At 32.5% G+C, this 15,975-nt stretch overlaps 1 protein-coding gene across 10 annotated transcripts in view; it reads left to right on the top strand.

Moving 5' to 3' along the window:
• LOC110991852 (innexin shaking-B) overlaps window positions 1-14,229 on the top strand; it is a 101,453-nt gene extending 87,224 nt beyond the window's left edge. For all 10 annotated transcript variants that reach the window (XM_022257393.2, XM_045633140.1, XM_022257385.2 and 7 more), the window contains 3 exons: window positions 7,344-7,563; window positions 11,850-11,973; window positions 12,265-14,229. In XM_022257393.2, the coding sequence (XP_022113085.2) occupies window positions 7,344-7,563; window positions 11,850-11,973; window positions 12,265-12,670 (750 nt within the window). In that variant the 3' untranslated portion in view covers window positions 12,671-14,229. The remainder of the gene's footprint in view (window positions 1-7,343; window positions 7,564-11,849; window positions 11,974-12,264) is intronic.
• Window positions 14,230-15,975: the final 1,746 nt, after the last annotated feature.

Genomic DNA, 15,975 nt, shown 5'->3' on the forward strand with positions numbered 1-15,975 from the left:
GTTTTTTTGACGTTTAGTGATCTGTGCGTCCAAATCTCAATCTTAACGTCTGATATCAATTCTTTTAAAATACTTAGCAAGCTACGGAACGGATATCCTTAGTTCGATTCCCAGAAAAAAATACCCTCCATACGGAGCAGAATGTTTATCACATATCAAAACATCGTCGCTCTCTGTAATTCTTCTTTCTAAATAATATCGAAATCTGAAATGAGTCCGTTAGGTTAATTTTCTCAAAATCGTTAAAGGAATATGTCACAAAATCTAAATCATACTTTTTTCTTATTAGATTTTTGTGGTAGTAAATCGCGGCCATGTTAAAACAAAATTGTACTTTCCAACCACGTTTGCTCATTAGCGTTTAGTTCTTTAAAACAGTATAATAATTAGACGAATAATATGCCTGATGAACTAATTAAGAGGGAAAAGTGTGAGGAAGACGATTAGTGTGTCGACACGTTCGGCTGCTTCTGAAATCAGGAGCCAGGAAATTTTAAAATCTGCGGTCAAGTGGAGATGCAATTTTAAACTGTGTTTTATGAAATTATGGCATCAAGTATAGTTTAAAATTCCTTAAATAACGCTATTTGTATAAGAGTGATTATTTCACGGCAAGAATTATTTTTTTTTTTTGCTGCTGCGCTGTTTTTTTTGCGTAGCCTATGTTTTTATTAGCATTCAACAAATTGAACATTTTGCTATATAAAGACTTTTCGTTTTTCAGGCATAAAAACGTAAGTCATAAAACTAAATTTTTATTTTTTTCTCTCCATAAAAACCTTCCTCAAAGTACGACTAATAAATAATAAAAATTACTCGCAGTGATCCACCTGTCTTCTAGACTACAATAACTTATCAATTACTTTATGACATTATGTACATAACTCAACATTTGGATTTTTTTAGCTTTTTTCTTTTATGTAGTATACAGTACGTGAAACCTAACTAAAGACAATATGATAACGAAATCAGAAATGTTTGTGCTGTTTTTTTTTATTTTGTCGATTGTACTCTCAAAGATATTGTACGTAGAATTGGTTTTTGACATCAAACATTCTCACGCATTGATTGTTAAAATACAAAAATTAGCGTTATTAGTGAAGATTATTTTAATGAGCTAGTAACAAGTTAGTTAGTGGGAATAATTAGCACCTGCCTGGCCTAAATTTACTAACACATTTAAAATTAACGACAGACATTCATAGATTTGAAACAGAAAATTTAATCTAACTAGCCAAAAATATAATTTCATAGTTATAATCAATTTGTACAAATTAAATTATAACAAACTTCAAAGCTTTTTGGAGTAGTGTACTCAATCACAGACTCCGCTGGCTCTGAGAACCAAAATATGTCGTGGTCTTCGAAACGAGAAACTAAAAGTTAATATAATAATAATGCTACAGCCAGGAGATGCTGCCAGCCTTAAAGGTACAAACACACATCCACAGTTTGTTGTGTTGTTAATTTTCTATCTATACATTTTCATTAATATGTAGGCTAATGATATTGTTAATACTGTATCTATAATTATTTTAACTTCTATGTTAAAATAATTATATAAACAGTACAGGCATTTAGAATTATTCAACAAATTGAAATAAATATCTCATATCATAATTATATTTTAGTAAAAAATGTGCAGTATTCCCATGTTCATTAGGTGTTTATTACGGAATACCAAAAGCCACACTCAGCAGAGATATCTTTATCTCCAGAGAACGAGTGGAACTCGGATCTAGGCTCTAGTTAATAATATAAATTATATGAAGTTGCTCACTTTTACACCTATAAATATCTTGACCTACTGGTCTGGCAGAGATAGGTCGCTCTGAAGAGGCAGAAATGCTGACAAGGAATGGTTCTTAATCAAGTACAGTTTTATATGAAATTGGGTGAAAATTTATCGGGAAATGCTGATTAGAATTAATCAGTTTTGCTCTTTAGCTGCTAAATAAAATATTTTTACAATAAAACGTCTGGGCGACACATTAAGTAAAGTAGTTTAAATTTTTTAACTCGTTAATAATTAATTAAGCGTAAGTGAATTTCTGAATTTGATTGATGGTCGCTTACATTCGAAAGGAAATGGCGCTGTAAGAAAAATGTATTGTAATTCAATTAGTCTTTCTGAGTTTGTTTCAAAAATTCAAAAATCATTTATTCATATAGGTAACATAATGTACACTTATGAACGTCAAAAAAAGAAATATACATTAAATGCTACTAATTTTACATTTACTGCCAATTCTCAAATCAAGGGCGTAGAACGGAAGAGAAAAACTGGCAATAAACTCTCCGCCACTCTTAATGATAATAATAAATATATAGTTAGTGTTTGAAGTATTTAATTCCAATTATTTGTAGTTAAACTAATGTATTCAATACAACATATGCGTTGTGTGTTAAAGCATTTATACCTGAATGTTTAAAGGCAGGTTAAACGTTTTTCATTTGACCTTGACATATAGGATTTTGATATCATTGCATAAATCTGTGTAATTTGTGTGTTGTACAAGGTTCCTCTTCATCGTTGTCAGCGCTCGAGACCTGGTTGAGATCTCTTCAAATTCCCACACATGCAACTTTTATAATTAATGAGCGGAACACCTTTCATTAATTGGCCAGTGTTGCCATCCCTCAATAGTCAAGGCGAAATTCGAAATATTTTATTATTAGAAGAGCAACTAATTCTATTACACATTTAAGTAGAATAAATTTCATATTAACTATAAAAATAATTGGTGTGGTTGTTGGATTCCACTTGGATTCCTCGCAATTGCCCGTCATGAATGGCAAAAGCTTTCGTTTGGTCCCCATTAACAGCAAACTGAGCGTTCGAAAGTGGATAGGACATAGCAAACCAGCTGAGTCTTAGTCTGTAAAAAAATGCTTAAAGAAGTTATTTGCTTCATTCTGGCAAATCTTTAGGCTGAGTTTAAAGAACATTACCTATTCTACCATGTAATCTGTTCCTACCACATAAAGATGAAAAAATCTCTCGTCGATCACGAGCAAGCAATACTTGAAATTGTAAAGAAAACTTGAAACAAATCGAATTGAAAACATTATTTTGATAGTTGAAAATATGGTTTAGTATATTTGTATACATTGTCAAGCATTTACAGCGGTCTACTAAAAATCACGAAACACTGGCAACATTATTAGTTCGCGTCAATGTTACCAGTCAAAATAAATCTCCCGATAACTAATAAACTGGCCAATAACTCTTGTGAATTTCCATGCAATTGCCGCGCAGTGCCAATGTGCTGCCAATTAGCTGGTAACCCTGAATTCAGCACGCCTCGAGCAAAAACATAGCTTTTATGGACTGTTCAATACGAAGAAACACTTATGATATATTGTTATTGTTTCCTATCTCAAACGTACCTTTAACACCCCTTAACAATGTTGGTTACCCATAGTACGTTCCAGTTTTGGCAAGGAACTATTCGTGCATAGTGTGAAAACCTATAATCAAATAGGAAGCATTATTTGCTATAAACTCATAACGGTATTTGATATTTATTATTATAATATAATACTTAATATTGCAAACCTTTTTTATTAACTTATGCAATTATAATTATTTATTTATATTTTCTTTATGCAGTATTCTTTTTCTTTGGTATTAATTCAATCAACCACTCTACCACTCTATCAGAATAACACGCTTATATAGTCTGTCTCACTCTAACGCGTACTGGCTGCACCGACCGCGCTTACGTTACGTCACCGATCTCGTCAGGGAGATGTGAATACGCAGTATGCGTTCTGTCCCTCTCTAACGCACCAGCGCTACGTCACCGAACCCGCCAGGCCGATGTGGATGCGTTCTGTTCCGCTCTTACGCGTATTGGCTGCAATCGTCATCGTGTGTTAGGTTAATTATTTTCGTTACGGAATTTCTTGATTCGGTCGTCGGGCTCAAAGCCCGCGATAAAGTCTATGCAATAGCTTAAAAATATTTGTAATTGTAACAAACACGGTACTATCTTTAACCCACGTTATCTATAAAAGTAATAAACGTTGGAGACAAAACATAAATCTCAAATATAAAATGAAACATAATATAATATATGCTCTGTTTACTTTGACAACGAATAAACTTTAAATATTTTTTGTGCTTCCATATTGATATAATATGTTAGCTGTATCCATTTGCCAAGTAAAGGAATCGTTTCGCTTTAAGAATAAATGCCCCATGGTTTCCGTTTCCTGGGAGCGAATTTTAAAATTTTCATGTTTCAGTACTTTTTTTGTATATTGTACAAGTAAATGTACTTACGTTTAATTCTACAACAAATGTGAATTTACATAGAACATTTTTATTTAGCATCTACACAATCTATATGAAGCTTCCTTTCCTTTTCTTAATTTCCTTGTAAAACATATATCTGTATCTAGAAAGAAGGAAGCTGTATTATACACAATGAAAGAATATTTGAAAAGGATGATTCCGTGTCGTGGGCAACCAGTGTCTTCCTTTTGACATGTCCTCTTTCTGATATATAAAATAATTTCCACATAACACATTAATTAATAATTAAACTATTTTTGCACAATAAGAATATTGTCTGTTTTAGCATAGGACAGGTAGACAAGATGATGTTTAAGATTTTTAAAGCATGTATGTATTGTGTTTAGTTTTGAAATATTAGTGTAAATCTTGTTTATAATAATATGTTTTCTCATAATCTATATTTCTTTATAAACTTTTTTGTTCTTAACACCGCGAACGAGTCGCCTAAGTCGGGGATCGAACCTATGAACTCTCAGAGAAGAGAGTCGCACGTAGACATCAGTAGTGGTAGTTCTTTTGGTAATATATTGTTTTATAAAACTAATGGAAAGTCAAGTCACTAGTACAGTATAAAAATAAATTTTCCCGCATAATTATTTAAAAACTTAAGACACAAACAACTTTCTAAATGTTATTCCACTCTCAGCCGGTGTTTAAAACATTGCATTAATGAAAATACAATTCCTCCATTTACAATGAAGCCTAAGAGCGGAAAATAGAAAATTCGTGTTGAAAATTTTCCTTTACATTTGAGTTTTTTTTAATTCTAATGAGTGTCTATTTTAAACCTTTTTTTGAACATATTCTGTTTATACCACGCATAGCATCAATGCATTACATTTAAATTGTTGTTCTCTCGCTCTTAAGTACTTCAAACGTCGAAATAATTTGCGAAACCTTATAAAGCGAACATGTTATTTATACAGAAATCGAACCCAAGAAGTTTATTATTTTTATTTTATTTTTTGTTTGGTATTAGAGCAGTGGTGGCCTAGTGGCTTCAGCATGCGACTCTCATACCTGAGGTTGAAGGTTCGATCCCCGGCTGTGCACCAATGGACTTTCTTTCTATGAGCGCATTTAACATTTGCTCGAACGGTGAAAGAAAACATCGTGGGGAAACCGACATGTCTTAGACCCAAAAAGTCGACGGCGTGTGTCAGGCACTGGAGGCTGATCACCTACATGCCTATTATGTAGATTAAAAATGATCATGAAAACAGATTAAGAAATCTGAGGCCAACACCTCATGAGGTTGTAGCGCCACTGATTTATATTTTATGTATTTGTTATTCGTAGATTAAAAGTACTTCGTAAGTATGCTGCATTTATGTATATGTTTTATTAATTCCTTCTTTCTTTGTATTGTAAATATCGACTGTAAATTTTACCCTAACCAATTATCATTAAAACTTAAAAGTAAAACTGTTGTGTAATGCTTGTTCTGCCAATCGGAACGATGTTAAAAAAATGTTCTTTTTTATGTAAAAGCTGCCAGCTTTTGCAAACCGAAGGCTGCGGTAGCATGAGAGACAACTTACTTTGACGTATCGAGAAGTCTAACAGTTTTGGCCTTCAACAAAACAGAAATCGAGCTCATGAAATATATCTACAAATAGTCTAAGAGATAAAGTAAGCACAGAGCAGGTGCTAGAGCATATTTGTTCTTATCTTTTCGAGCGAATGAACAGCTCCATTTGAGCGTGAATCCATCACTTGTTGCGTTATTGTTCGAGTTTCCCTATTTGAAGTCAGCAAATATGTATGTACTACGAGTTAATGCGCGTGACTTTGTCTTCGTAGCAAAAATAACATAATACAAATATTTTTTCTACTACTCCCATCGTCCATCCATGCCATCGTCCATGGACTTTTTATTTCTCACAAATTTAAAAAAAATAAAATTACATTTCATTGCCTCCTTCACGAATGACGTATTAATAAACAAATATTCCACCTTCTGATTGGTTTATTTTATAATTATCAAAGTATCAATCTAACTCATTTTTATAGTGTTTATTTTTAAAAAATGATGCCCTGGAACTACGAAGTAAAAGAGATAACGGAGAAAGATTGGAATATAAAAGCGAATATCAGAGACACTTGAAAAAATTGTTTTAAATATATATAACATAAACGTTATGCAATCCTTATGCTTCTGGGTTCAAGTTAAAATTTAAACCCTTAATGATTTGTCTGAAACTGTTACCGGCATTGTTTGACATAACTGTTTGTTCCGATTGGCATCTCTAAACGTATTGTAAAACTGTTTATGAACACTGATCGGTTAGTTCTGATACAAAAAATTTAACTGTGCCTCAGAATTTATTTAGCGCCGGCATAATTGCAAATCGTGCAAACACTCGACACCACTCGACTTGCTCAGTCTCAGCCGTCCGAGCTAGCACATTTTCCAACATTCCCTACTTTTTCCTCCTGATGCCTACGTGACCAAGGACCCTTACACAGGTATCGGAGACTACGCTTCACATAAGATGCTCTAGAAAGCTCGGAAAACCATGAAAACCCTTGCTGTCGCCGGGAAATTGCAACGCTAAAGTTTCTTTGTTAGTACTAATGAATGGAGGTTTAATATTTGTTTGCTTACTTTGGGAATATGACAATTTTCTGGTTATATAATATACTGTTGGCCAATATAGGCCTTCGAATGCAGACGTCAAAGAGTACTCCTAAACTGAATGGTTGATACTATATATTATGTAAATTATTATTATTTAACAACTTGTATCTGTATATATAAATGTTATGTTGGTTTACGCTTCAAAAAGTTCTGCACCGATGGAGCTGAAATTTTGGCATGATAGCACCCGCATCAAGGATGGTTTTTATCTATTTTTGCATCAATCACATATCCGCGACCGCGAAAAACCGCACCATCTGCCGGAAGAGAGGAATACTGTCACATGAGAAACAATATTCTTTCCCAATTACATTGTTTATTTAAGAATCATTTTTATATTTATATAACTGGTCGAAGTTGTATGCAAATCGATTAATGATTAAAATAATATTGTTTCAGGCCATGTTATTCTACGCTCCACGGTGGTTATGGAAGTCATGGGAAGGAGGAAAAATCCGGGCTCTTATGATGGACCTGGACGTAGGTGTGTGCACCGAGATAGAGAAGAAGACGAAGAAGAAATTGATACTGGATTATCTGTGGGAGAACCTGCGCTACCACAACTGGTGGGCCTACCGTTATTATCTGTGCGAGGGGCTCGCTCTTGTCAATGTTATTGGTAAGTTGACAGTTTACTTATTGGTTCTAGAAAATTAAGAATTTCTGCCAGAGAGAATTTCTTGTATAGAGTCCAGTCCTATGTCATATGTGGAAGCTTAGTAATATAGATATAACGTATACCATTGTGAAATTCAAACAAGCTAATAATTCAACATAGATAATATATCTAAAATACACGTCACGCTGTTGGTTCGCCCTAAACTACTTAACCGATTTTAATCAAATTTGCACACCGTGTGCAGTTTGATCTAACTTAAAAGATAGCATAGCTTGCATTATGTAACACTAGTGAACGTGTATGTAACTGAACTCCTCTTAAAAGGCAGGGCCGATTTTAATGATGTTTTTTGTATCCGTTTGGGTAGAGCTCTCAATGGTTTAGATTCACAAATCAGTCCGGCAGATCTTACTTCAGTCGGTTCTTTCATACTTTCTTTAATATTCTAATCGTTTGAAATATCGTTCAGGATAACGTCTGTCGTGTACCGTTGTTTATATATACAGTATACTAATACAGTAATTCCAATAGTACCCAAATTCTATCTCGAACTTTATACATTATTTTTATAGATTACTGTATTTACAGTTGTCAATAGCGTAGATCTCTTGATAATGTTAAATGTGAAAGAAATATGTATTTACAATAAATTAGTGTCTTGTGATAGGGCACATTTATAAACAAAATTTTTCAAGTATAAATAATAAAACTGTAAATTATAATAAAGAAAGCTACAATATTTGCTAAAATGTACTTATGTGTATAAAAAATAAATTTTATAGGATCCACTTAAGCGAGCTTGTATCTGCACAAAAAAGGAATTAAAATGTGCAATGCGCAACGATGCCAACACTTCGTTTCAAAATGAAATTCAACTTTTATACAAATCTAAAATCTGTGAAATGTGTTGACAGTTTGATGCACGCTACTTAATGAGTAAATATCAGTCATTTTGTAGAGAGAAATTAAATTTCAAACAATTTTTTCGTAACATTACGTTTGGAATGTGGTTTTTTAAAGAGTTATTGATTGTCTTTAAGCTATATTGCATCATTTTAAATAATTGCTTTTACATAAAAAAATATTTGTTCTAATTAATCTCCGAATCGATTTTGATGAAATTTTTGTGTGATGTTGGATTCGCGAATGGTATAATATTCAATAGGATTTTTTTTGTATTTATAGACGTGTACATGATAAAGACTATTGAATCATAGTTGTACGTTATTGTGAACGGTGTAAAAAATTCATTTAATATAACAAGTTTTGAATATATTTTTATGTCAGGCTGTGCTGATGGGATCATTTGTAATAAATTTGTCCTTTATTAAACGACGTTTCTGGAATAATATATAATATCAAATTTCATTGATATATAATCAAACTTGAGACTGTGTCTTAAACATTATAGAGTACCCAATATTAGCGTAAACATATGATAAGTTATATTTCTTCATACAAAATGTTATATCGGTTAGTTCATTATAACACTGCTCTTCTTAAGTTTTCCATACATATAATAGTCAAATGTTTCGCATCTGATATTTAGAAGTAATAAAGATTTTATACTCAAGAGCTACGAAGATCGCTCGCACAGACCACGATTCTATGAACTGGTTTTCATAATTGTTTTGAAGCTTCACGCTCCTACTAGTTTGTGATTCAGGACGCTTTCACGACAGCTGGTTGCCTTCCGTGGACTAAAACTTGTGGCCATTAAACATAAAGTATAATGAAAATATTGCTTATTCAACACAATATAATTCTATATTTCACATTGGTAAGGAAGCACGATATTATATCCCGTATTTGAATTGAAGCTTAACTAATGGTAATTTATGTCACAGCCAAATAGCTCATTTAGCCGTTCAGTAAACAGCCTCTTTACTAAATAGAGCCGTTTAAAGGCCTAAATCATATTCAGCCGTAGAGTTTGTAACAATATTTAATAAATTAGATGTGACAAATAAAAAAAGCAAAGAAATATCTGACATAAGAAATTCTTAATTTAAAAATTTAGTAGAAATGAACAGGCTGAGCAAGTAATGTAACGTCATCGATCATTTAATTGTCAAACGTCATCAAGTAATTTTACTAGCTGTTTGATGAAATGTCTGAACATGGCTCTGTTAGTAAGTAAAGAGACTAGGCTGTTGATTTAACGACTAATTAAGCTAGAGTGCTACCACATTTATATATCAAACAGACACAGATTTGTATCAGATATTTGTGATTTTTTACTGGGTTGGCACTTTAAATTGTTTCGTTACTATAGCTAAGGTTTTTGTTATATTACATTGTAGTAAACTATTCCAGGGAAACGGTAGGAGTACTAATGTGAAAGGTAGATATGTGAAACATTGATACTTTTAATACAGCGCCATCTGTTACAATTTTATCAAATAATAATTGATAAAATTCAAAAATTCAAAAAAATAAATATTGGCAATAAAATAATATTGCAGCTATAACTTGAGATGTAAGCTATCCTATCTTTTAACTTAGATCAAACTGCACACGGTGTACAAATCTGATTGATATCGGTTCGGTAGTTTAGCAGTCCATCGCGGACAAACAACGTGACACGTGATTAATGTAATATATTCACATAACAAACACGACTATTTCCAATTAATTTTAAATTAGAACATAATGATGACGTTTATTAAATATATACATGAATAAAATAAACCTTTTAAGCTAGTTTAATGGCCCGCCAGAAAACAGCATAACCAGCAAAATCCCAAAACGGAGCCCTTATTTTTGTTATTGAAACGGAAGTGGCTCGCATCGAATAATAAGCATGTTTTGAATGATTCAAAATGGCTTAATATATTGTAGTCAAATACAATGTTGGCCGGTTATTATGGGACGACCTCTTTATACTGGGGCCATGCTGAAGAGGTATTAATTATAATACGTTGAAAGATCGATAAATTAATGGTTGATAATGTGGTTTAAATATCGAAAATAGATACGAAGATGAGCGACAAAAGAGGCCTTCACTCCAACACAATTAATAATTAAAAAAAAAAAAATTATTATTTTTTAATTGTGTTTTTTATATTACAATTTGGTCTGTACTGTCAAATATCTCAAACTTAAATTAGACCGTTCAAAGTTAACCTAGATTTAAATTTTACTTTATATCATAAAATTTATTATTAAATTTGACGGGTCTTAATTATTTTTTCAATTTTCATATGCTCGAATTTTTTTCTTTTTTATTCTTGATGATTCTGTTTTGATGTATGAAACAGATTTAGCTTATGTTGATGATAGTATAATTAATACGATAATAATTGCTTGCAAAATATATAAATCATACAATTGCTTGATTTATAATATAATATATAAATCATAAATTGATAATAACAAAACTTCCACCGTATGATATGGATAGTTCGTTGGTACATGTTGGTTTTTAAAGTTAAAATAAATGTTAAAGAAACGTAAAAAATTAGCAGAATGCTTTATATCGCATTACACTGATCGTAATAAATGCGCACTCGCTATAATACTGCATCTAGTGGTATAAGAATTCTTATTTTAAGAAGCTAAGAACTAGTTGTATTAAGATATTTAATAGAACCGTGTAATAATTTGTCAAACTTAGAACTATTGAGTTGCGGTAGTGATGACTTTTAAGAATATAATATAATAATATTATAAATAGGCTCGTATCAGTATGATTTGACTCTTTTCCATACTTGTTAAATATTAAGAAACATGATATGCATATTGACGTAAATCCAACCTACTTAAAGTCGCTCTTTTATTCAATAGTTCCGAGTTTTAAAAATGTTTTAAAGAATCTATGATTATAGGGATTAGCCTCATTCTGTTTATAATATAACATATGTGTAGTAATTTATGCATAAATCATCCTTCATACATAGTTGTTAGTCATGATGATGCGGTCTTTGGAATTTTTATATATTAATTATTAAACTATATATTAAGTGCAAAACGCTCTCGTATTTATAGATACGGAGTTACAATTCTTGAGTAAAATTTCGTCGGGTTCAGAGCGTTAATAAAAATTAAATTCTAAAAACTTCTCCGCTTTTGAAGGATGGTAAGTACCCGGTGGAGTGGTCAATCCATGGTTCCTCTCTACAGCATAACGATGGATGTGAATTGTACTATAGAAAGAACATCAAAGACATATACTTAGACCAGAGATTGCCATTGATTACTTCATTTTACGGACCTAGATATCTGACCAATCAGGGACTAACAGTCCCTTTAGATTTTTTTTACTTAATATTAATTGTTTATTCCAGGGCAAATGTTCCTTATGAACCGCTTCTTTGATGGCGAGTTCATGACTTTTGGGCTAGATGTGATAGCCTACATGGAATCTGACCAGGAGGACAGGATTGATCCGATGATTTATATATTTCCTAGGTATTTATTTTGATGTTTTCAATAACATATATTACCATAACATAATATTAACATAATTACTCTAAAATAAGCTGGAGCAAGAGTACATTAGAAAAGAGAAATTAATTTAATCTAACCTCATCTAATTATAAATTTAATTTAATAAAATTATAAATTTAACTTGATAATAAAATTAAAAGGTTTCCCGGCATTCAGTCTCCTTTTTTCATTTTAACCTCTAAGGTCACGTCTATATTTTATAACTTTAAAATTTCATTAATTTATAATAAATAATATCTCTTTATCTTTCAGAATGGTAAAATGCACATTATTCAACAAGTTCGGTTCGTCGGGCGAGGTTGAGCGCCACGACGCGCTCTGCATTCTGCCGCTGAACGTCGTCAACGAGAAGATCTACGTGTTCCTCTGGTTCTGGTTCGTCATCCTCGGCATCCTCACCTTAATCACACTCATCTACAGAATCGTCATCATCTTCTCCCCTCGCATGCGCGTTTACATGATGAGAATGAGATTCAGACTCGTCAGACGAGACAATGTAGACACGATCGTGCGCCGGAGCAAGATGGGGGATTGGTATCTCCTGTACATCCTCGGGGAGAACCTCGACTCGGTCATATTCAGGGATATCATGAATGAGTTCGCAAACAAATTAAATCACAACTATCAACATCATATCCACGGTGTTCCTGACGCGTGACCTCCGGTCCCAGGGTGGGTGTTCCACACGTGACTGACGTCGTTACAGCGCCACATGGACCCTCCCGTCTGAGTGCGCTGTAATTCATAAAGTGTCTATAGACTTCAAAATTTCCTCGTTCACATATGAACATTAAATTAGCGGACCTAATCGATGGCCTTGAGGCACCCCACGCCCACGCTGGACAATGCAAGCCGCGGAGTGTACTTGTATATCAAAGAGAGTTGTTAAGCTGTATTTGTAAACTTAATAGTGCAATTCTAAAAAGCAATAATAGATTGTACTTTATGTTTAAGAACGTGATCTCAGGATGAATTCTGTCAGAAGCCTTTAAAAGTCATCGGAGACGGCTATCCCGTTAGAGTGTCTAGTGTTCAACTTTTAGAAGTACTTTTACTAGTAGTTTGGCTGCTCTTAGAAATTGTTTGTCGAGACCGCTTCGTTTCTATAAACTAGCGAATATATTGAAGATAAGCACACAGATAGCACACCACTTGTCTTTTTACACGATTTCTCACTTGCAGCATGTTTCAGACCAATATGAAATTAAAGCAATAATTAAATATTTAATCGATGATGTAAGATGGTTAGGTATAAGGACAATTGGCAATAAATTGACGACACAACAGTGTCAGAACTTTTGCGCGTCAAAAGACATTAACGAAATCGCAAAACAAATGAGTAATTTGAAATAAGAATAAGTGGAGTTGTAAGTTAATTTTCTTATAGACAGGTTGCTCATTTAGTTGGTTATTCAATTCGAAATGCGACTGAAAGAAAATCGTCTAAAAAGATTTTCTATCAACGGAATGAAACAGGAATACTATCTGTTACATCTAGGTGATATCTGAAATAGATTTCGGCGTATTTCTATTTCAGAACGCTCTTAATCTAGAAGGTATCAACTAAAGAGAAGAGTTAGAAGAGAAACTTTGGGAAGTTGTTGTGTTTAATAATTAGTAGTTTCTAATATAAGTGTAAAGGTTGTTTGTCTGTAACGATGTAATGTTAGTCTCACTGATTTTCTTTACTTGCCAATTGATATTAGCTAACTCAGAAATATACTATAAAAATTATTATATACACCAATACTGCCATTGGACTAGAGTTAATTGAACATTAAGGATAGCGCATTTAAATTTAATATTTATATCATACTGTTAGCGCTTAGCTCTGAAATCTTGTGAATTGTACGGTTGCGATCGAGCGAGTCCTCATATAAGAGTATCAGTAGACTCAATATATCTGTCTCCTGGTAATTTCAGATCTAAGCGCGTGAACTATTTGTTTCTAGTCACTTGAGTACTCGTTTATGTACGTCGACTTAGACATATGGAATAGGCTCTGACAAAAGTCTGAGAAGCAAAGACAACACGTGTCTACAGTTTATTTGACAGATCTCTATTCTCTATGTCAAGTTGACATAATAAATCATGAGATTATTTATTGAATGACAGTATTGTATTTAGCATCATAAACGCCAAATATTGTGCCAAATAGAGGGATGTCAAGAAAAGAAGTTACCGCAAGAGATACCAAATATATTATGGAAAAATATTTTCTATCGTTTTATTTTAAACCCTTTATAGCACGACTCCCATCTTAAATTAATAAAAAAACAAGTTCATACTCAATCCAGTGGAAAGGCTAAAGAAGAGGAAGTAATGAAATTTTTAAGACCTATGTTTTTATTTCATTGTTATTTTCTAGATGAAATATATGTTTTCAAAATAACTATCAAAATCCGATAACAAATAAACGTATTACAACATTGGCCTAGAATCACAATAAAGAACAATGTATTAATTTTACTTCTGTTTTACATACATGTATCACTGATTCAGTTGATTAAAAATAATAATATAACAATATTTTGATAATAGCTTTTAATGAAGTTCGACCAACATTGCCTTTTTGGTTACGATATCTATGAAAAAAATATATACAAAACTATATATGACCTACATCTACTATGCAGCTCGCAAATAGTTTCGTATTTTTGGAATATCCTACCTAAATTAGCATTCCTGAATTAAATACATATTTCATTATATTTATTTTGAAGTTTTGTCAACAAGACACTACACAGAAAAAATATTAAAGTCAAGCAAGACAGCATAACAGACGAAATGGCATATTAGGTTACTAAAAAAATAACTAGGGTATGCTCTTCCTGTTTAATCTAGGCAGAAAATACAGTGCATTTGGTAATTCATAATGATGCAAGTAACTGCTTCGAGGCGATGACCATGATATTTTTTATAAGATTTTTATTAATTTAAATTCTAGTTATTTACTAGTGGCTATTGATTTGCTGTGAGCTGTATTTTATAAAAATATACATACATACCAGAAGATAAAATATTATTTAAAAAACATTAACTAATTGTGGTAGGTTTTAACAACACTACGAAGCCAAACTCTACTTGATGTTTTTTAAACTCATATATGAATAAATCTTCATAGTCGTAGAATAGTGACGGATATGACTTAATTTTACAGTGAAGCCATTTAAAAATAATATAATCAATAATCATGTTAGTTTTTGTCATAACTTTCTTACTTTTCAATAAGGTCAATAAAGAAGATAAATCATATTCTGTTATTATAAAAATTCGCACACAAGCAAACAAAAGGGTTTGTTTTGGAAACAAAATAAAAATAATAACATTCAATTACACAGCTTTCTAGAAAAATCACCATATGTTTCTATCAAATCTTCACTTTACCGACTGATTTATTTGAAATTTAAAACACATGCATTTTTTATAATGGCGCCGTAATATTTAGTAAATGTAGTATCCAAATATGAGAAAATGTGGATTTTGTTTTTTTATAAATTCATTGTTCACGATGACGAAATATTATAGCCAAATTTTAATTATTTTTTAATGATCGCATTCAGAAAAAACAACGTAACAGTTTTATTGGTGTTTATGAAAATAGATAATACTTTAAGCTACTGTAACCGTAGCAAAGCCGTATGTGGTTAGGAATTAATAATTTCAGTATTAAATTCGTATTAACAAACTAAATCTGGAGTTTCACCAAGCACTGGGGGTAATAACCCTGACGAACAAGGTTCCTCAACAGTGGACTTCTCGGCAATGATGCTGCCGACGAGCTTGCAATGCGAGCATCCGTCCCAAATACAAATTTGCACTTGCGAAAAGTGCACTCGCAAGTGGAAATCTGGATTTCAACCGTTGCTCGCAAAACGCTGACCACAGACAGTCCAAAATGGCACTGCAATCAAGCTAGAGACAAAGCGACTTCTAAGTCCTAACAGAAATAATCTCGAAAAC

The sequence above is a fragment of the Pieris rapae genome, chromosome 2 (assembly GCF_905147795.1).
Source record: "Pieris rapae chromosome 2, ilPieRapa1.1, whole genome shotgun sequence".
In the NCBI taxonomy this organism is placed as follows: domain Eukaryota; kingdom Metazoa; phylum Arthropoda; class Insecta; order Lepidoptera; family Pieridae; genus Pieris; species Pieris rapae.